The sequence below is a fragment of the Balaenoptera borealis genome (genome assembly GCF_965194805.1).
Source record: "Balaenoptera borealis genome assembly, chromosome: 20".
Classification (NCBI taxonomy): Eukaryota; Metazoa; Chordata; class Mammalia; order Artiodactyla; family Balaenopteridae; genus Balaenoptera; species Balaenoptera borealis.
This window is the reverse complement of record NC_138879.1, coordinates 7,781,876-7,787,163: the sequence shown is the minus strand read 5'-3', so window position 1 is coordinate 7,787,163 and position 5,288 is coordinate 7,781,876. Positions and strand designations below refer to the sequence as shown.

Here is a 5,288-nt window from a genome sequence, read left to right as displayed (position 1 = left end):
GCGGGAAGGGGTCCGGACCAATCGCAGCTCCGCCTCGCCATTCACCGGTCACTTCCGGAGCCGGGGCGCCCGAGGTCCGCAGCCACCTCCCGGAGGGAGGAGCTCGGGGATCCCAGGAAGTAAGATTCCTGGGCCTATGAGGGGGCGTGGCTCCTATTGACGCTGGGGCGGGGCCTGGGGGCGAGGCCTCCGCCGTGCGGTCAGGCGGTGCTGCCGCCGCCTCTTCCGGGTCTTAGGAGCGGCAGTGGCGACGGCGGCGGCCGCGCCGGCCTGAGGGAAGATGGCGGCGACCTGGTGGCGAGTCGCGCTGTACGGAAGTCGGAGGTGGCGGGGCTTCAGCACCTCAGGTGAGGGCTCTTGGAGGTCTCCGTATAGCCGAACCCTGGGGATCGAGCCAGCTCCCGCCCCCGACCTCCGTGGGGCCGGGCCGGGGCCGGCATGACGTCCCGCTCTCTGCCCGCAGCCGCCCTGAGCCGCCGGACCGCTCCTCTGGGGCCGATGCCCAACGAGGTCATCGACGTGAGCAACCTGGAGCGGCTGAAGAAGTACCGCAGCTTCGACCGGTACCGGCGCCGGGCGGAGCAGGAGGCGCGGGACCCGCACTGGTGGCGGACCTACCGGGAGCATTTCGGGGAGGAGTCAGGTGCGGGGCTACCGGAGCTGGGCGGTGACCCCGCCGCCTTGGGACTCGGGGGGGGGGCCCCGCCGGCGTCCTCCCCGAGCTTGAGGGAGGGGGCCTGCCAGCGTTCCCGTGCGCACCGGTGGCGGTTTAGTCCCACCAGGATTTTTCACCCCTTTCGGTCCCCCTACTTGCAACATTCCCTTCTCTCATTATTAGAGTTCCACCTTAGATATTTCTACACCTAAAGCCCTTTCCAGAGCAGCTCCCCACGGCCCAATTCCGGGTTAGAACGCCCCTCTCTGCTCCTATAATACTGTTCATGTAGCCTTGGCCACGCCGTATCCTGACTCTTTTTGCTGCCTCCCTCCCAGTTTATGAGCTCCCTAAGGATGGGGATCCTGCCTGTCTTGACCACCATTGGATCCTTGCACCCGCACAGTGCTTGGCACGTAGGTGTGCAATACTTTGCTGAATTAAGTTGAAAGCCCTGGGCAAGGTGACTCAGGGACCCTGCTCCTGAGAGACTTAACTACGCTTAAGGAGTTTGTTCTTTGGAAAGCATTTATGAAGGCATTTTAATGATGGTTAAGGGCACACACGTGGAATCTTATTTAAACCCAAGTCAATCTCTTGGGAGTGACTTCCCTGAGGTTCAGTTTCCTCAACTATAAAATAAAAAGATTGTGTCTGTGTCACAAGATCGTTGTGAGGATTAAAGGATGCAGTTAATCGGAATTCTTAGACTAATGTCACTCCTGATGTGGGCTCAGTGTCTGTTTCTTATTGTCATAGTCTAATGTAAGTGGGAAAGGGTGTTGGATTCAAAGTTTTCTAGGGTCTTGCTCCTCAGAGTGTGTTCTGGGAACAGCAGCATGGGAACCATTACCTAGGAGCTTGTTAGGAATGCAGAGTCTCAGGCCCCACGCCAACCTGCTGATTCAGAATCTGAATTTGAACAAGTTTCCCAGGTGACTTGTGTGGTTTTGTGCATTAAAGTGTGAGAAGTGCTTCTTTCCTTCTGGCTTCCGCTCTGAATTCTGCCAGGTACACAGCTGCGAGTCCATGGCCAGCTGTGAACAGGCTCGAAGGTGCTCCCACCTACAATTGGGGCGACCATCCGCCCTCGATTTCCCGTGACCGAGACAGATGATGTAACCTGGTTTAGGGATCAGTCTCAAGTTGTATCCAGTTTGCTTAGCAACCGGACCCTGTTCAGGTCTGTGAAGCTGACCACACAGTATATTTTAGTTTTGTGAATTAAAGGGTAAGCTTCAGCAGCAGAGCTTGCCCAGGGAAAGGAAAGGTTTGGACAGGCAGCTTAACCAAGACCTGATCCCACTTTCTCCAACACACCTTCCCTCCCCAGATCCCAAAGACAAGATTGACATTGGGTTGCCTCCACCTAAGGTCTGCCGGACCCAACAGCTGTTGGAGCGGAAACGGGTCCTCCGGGCGCTGCGGGCCAACGTGGAGGAGGAGCGGGCCGCTCGCCTCCGCACAGGTAAGCCTTCCCAGGGGAGAGGGTCCTGGGTGTGTCCCTGCCCTGACCCTGCATCCCAGCTGGCATCATTCCTTCCCAGCACGCATCCCGCTGGAGGCAGTGAGGGCTGAGTGGGAGAGGACCTGTGGCCCCTACCACAAGCAGCGTCTGGCCGAACACTACGGCCTCTATCGAGACCTGTTCCACGGGGCCACCTTCGTGCCCCGAGTCCCCCTGCATGTGGCCTACGCTGTAGGCGAGGACGACTTGATGCCTGTGTACTGCGGCAATGAGGTCACTCCAACTGAGGTAACTGCTGGCCTGTGCCCCTCCCCGCCCTGTGTACACAGACGCATCCCACCGTGGGGCCGCAGACAACAACTCCTTTTTGAAAGCATTTATAGAGGCGGTTTTTATGGTGGTTAAGGACGCAAGCATGGCATCTGTGTAGGCTGATCTGGGGTTTTCTTGTTCTCTGTCTCCTCTTTTTGATTTCCTGATAAACAATACCATGATACAGTAATTACAAAGAAGAGAATGTAAAATGAAAGGAAAAGAAGCTCCATCTTGGCCTACTACTGTGACTGACCCTCTGTCTTCAGAGTGTCCTCCTAGCCCCTGGTCATTGGCCTTCTTGTGGTTCAGATCTCTGCATAGTCAATTCTGCTGTAGGGTTCTTTCTACAAGTCTCTCTTCACCCACCTGCCTCTCAAGGGGCTGTCATGGGCATTTGGTTCAGAATGGGCTCTCCTTTCTCCAAGGTTCCTCAGGCTCCTGACCTCCAGAACAAAGGTCTGTTTAGAACAGCTTGTCCATCCCTGACGGGGGTGACAGCTCCATCGTTCTTTCCCCACCAGGCTGCCCAGGCCCCGGAGGTGACCTATGAGGCAGACGAGGGTTCCATGTGGACACTGCTGCTCACCAACTTGGGTAGGTGTCTGGGGCTCACTGGGACTCCTGCCTCCTTCACCTCCTGTGAGCCAGGGCCCTGGGGAGCTGGGGGAGGGGCCAGATGGAAAGCTCCAGGCCCAGGTCCTTCCAAGGGAGGATGTGGGAAGGGGCGGCAGTTCCCGCAGTCAGTGGGGTGTGTTTGTGTGCAGATGGACACCTGCTGGAACCGGATGCCGAGTATTTGCACTGGCTGGTGTGAGTACCTGGGGTAGGGGAGTGGGTCAGAAGCATTCCAGGAGGTCCTGGCATCCTGGAAAGAGCTGCACCTGAATTTCAGTCTTGGCTCCACCATGGATTAACCACCACCTCCCATCCCTGGAGGTGGTTCGTCACCTCTGCTTCCTGAGGGTGTCAGGGGCCCTGTGATCCAGTGGCTGAAGACGGGTGCAGAAGGAAAGCAGGCAGTGGGCCTTGGCCTCTCCCACAGGCCTCCTGCTCTCCCTGAACTCATTTCCTCACCTGTAAAACTAGGATGATGCCACCACATGCCTTAGCCACCCTGAGGGGCTCTGTGACAATCAGATGGGAAAGGAGTCCATGAGAGGCCTCTGGTACCTGTGGGCTGCCTCTTGTTTCCTCGGTGGCCTTTGGTTCTGAGCACCAGGCCAAGGGGAGGAGGGCAGGCATTTTTATTCAACTGCAGTTACCAGCCTGTGCAACAGGACCCTCTGGGGAGTTGTACCTGGGGTAGGTACAGCGGCCATCCCAGTGCCAGGCTGGGCAAACACTCCCTGACAAACCTAGAGGCTTTGGGAAACGGGGAGAGAAACAGCCCAAGGTCGCATGGCTCTCCTGCGTGCACGGCTGTGGCATCCCACAGCTCCCCAGGGCCAGTAAACGGGCTGCTTGACCTAGCTCTCATCTTGACAGTTCCTGGGGCCCTTGTCGGCCTCTGAACCCCTACTGCTCCCTCCACAAGTTTGCAGTCCATCCGAGGGTTTACAGAGCTCTACTTCCTACTTGATTGTACAACAGAGATCATTTTAGGGTCTCTCTTCCTGGGGAGGTATATCAATCTCTAGGGAGCACACGGGTGGGGATGTTCCTGCTGCCATCTCCCGCGAGTGGCAATTAACAGATGCTTTTCGTCCCACCAGAACCAACATCCCGGGCCACAGGGTGGCTGAAGGACAGGAGACGTGTCCCTACCTGCCCCCCTTCCCTGCCCGAGGCTCCGGCTTCCACCGCTTTGCCTTTCTGCTCTTCAAGCAGGACAAGCCAATCGACTTCTCTGGGGACACCCGGCCCTCACCCTGGTAATCTGTGCCCCTCCCCCCCACAGCTACCCCCAGCCTCAGGCCAGCTTCCCAGTGGTCAGTCTTTCTCAGTTCTCCTCTCTCGTAACTTGAGCTGTGCTAGGCAGACCCTGAGGGGCTTCTCAGCATTGCCTGTGGGGCTCTGGTGCCCCCCTCCCCACTCTAATGCTTCTCTCTTCCTACAGCTACCAGCTTGCCCAGCGGACCTTCCACACTTTTGATTTCTACAAGAAACACCAAGATGCCATGACTCCAGCTGGCCTGGCCTTCTTCCAGTGCCGCTGGGATGACTCGGTCACCCACATCTTCCACCAGCTCCTGGGTAAGGGCAGAGTGGGCTGGGGGAGGGGGCGGCTGGCCTGAGCCCACAGACCTCTCCTGACTTGCCAGGAGGAGGGCCTGTCAGGAGAGGGCCACCAGCAGGCGTGCCACTCCTGGGGTGGGCTGGCTGGGTGGTGCCAGCCTGGGCAGTCCCACCCGGCAGACGAGAGAGGGGCTCAGGCCAGCAGCAGTCCACACACACGCCCCTTCACTCTTCTTGCAGACATGCGAGAGCCTGTGTTTGAGTTTGTGCGGCCGCCCCCTTATCACCCTAAGCAGAAGCGCTTCCCCCACCGGCAGCCCCTGCGCTACCTGGACCGGTACAGAGACAGTCACGAACCCACCTATGGCATCTACTGAGTGGCTGGAGTGCCACCCCCCTCAGAGAGTGGACTGGGCCTCTCAGGCCACCCTGTCAGGCTCTGCAGGCGGGAGCAATAGAGACACAGTGCCAAGGGGGCCAAGCATTGGGGTTCTCCGGCCTGCCTGAGGCAGCCCCTCTGCTGTCCTCCCAGCAGGCCCAGGGCTTGGGAGTGAAGAAGGCTGGGGGGTTGCGGCTATGAATATATTGATTTTTGCTGTAGCTGGTCTGGGTCTGTGTTCTGGGAGCAGCCAGAGTGCCCCCTGGTGGGACTCTTGCTTTATGGGTGGGAAGAAG

The 5,288-nt window shown here is 58.3% G+C and overlaps 1 protein-coding gene across 1 annotated transcript; it reads left to right on the top strand.

The window, feature by feature from the left end:
- Window positions 1–156: 156 nt before the first annotated feature.
- MRPL38 (mitochondrial ribosomal protein L38) lies at window positions 157–5,213 on the top strand. Its single transcript, XM_082371227.1, has 9 exons — window positions 157–347; window positions 464–643; window positions 1,989–2,123; window positions 2,203–2,411; window positions 2,960–3,032; window positions 3,203–3,248; window positions 4,151–4,309; window positions 4,495–4,631; window positions 4,854–5,213. The coding sequence occupies exons 1-9, from the start codon at window positions 281–283 to the stop codon at window positions 4,988–4,990; spliced, it is 1,143 nt and encodes a 380-aa protein (XP_082227353.1). The 5' UTR covers window positions 157–280; the 3' UTR covers window positions 4,991–5,213.
- The last annotated feature ends 75 nt before the right edge of the window (window positions 5,214–5,288 follow it).

Excerpts from the sequence above, each read along its gene's own strand:
- MRPL38 (XM_082371227.1), top strand. The coding sequence starts at position 281 with ATGGCGGCGACCTGGTGGCGAGTCGCGCTGTACGGAAGTCGGAGGTGG. Across the intron at positions 348-463 it reads GCGGGGCTTCAGCACCTCAG|CCGCCCTGAGCCGCCGGACC; the intron begins GTGAGGGCTCTT and ends CTCTGCCCGCAG. Across the intron at positions 4,632-4,853 it reads CATCTTCCACCAGCTCCTGG|ACATGCGAGAGCCTGTGTTT; the intron begins GTAAGGGCAGAG and ends CTCTTCTTGCAG.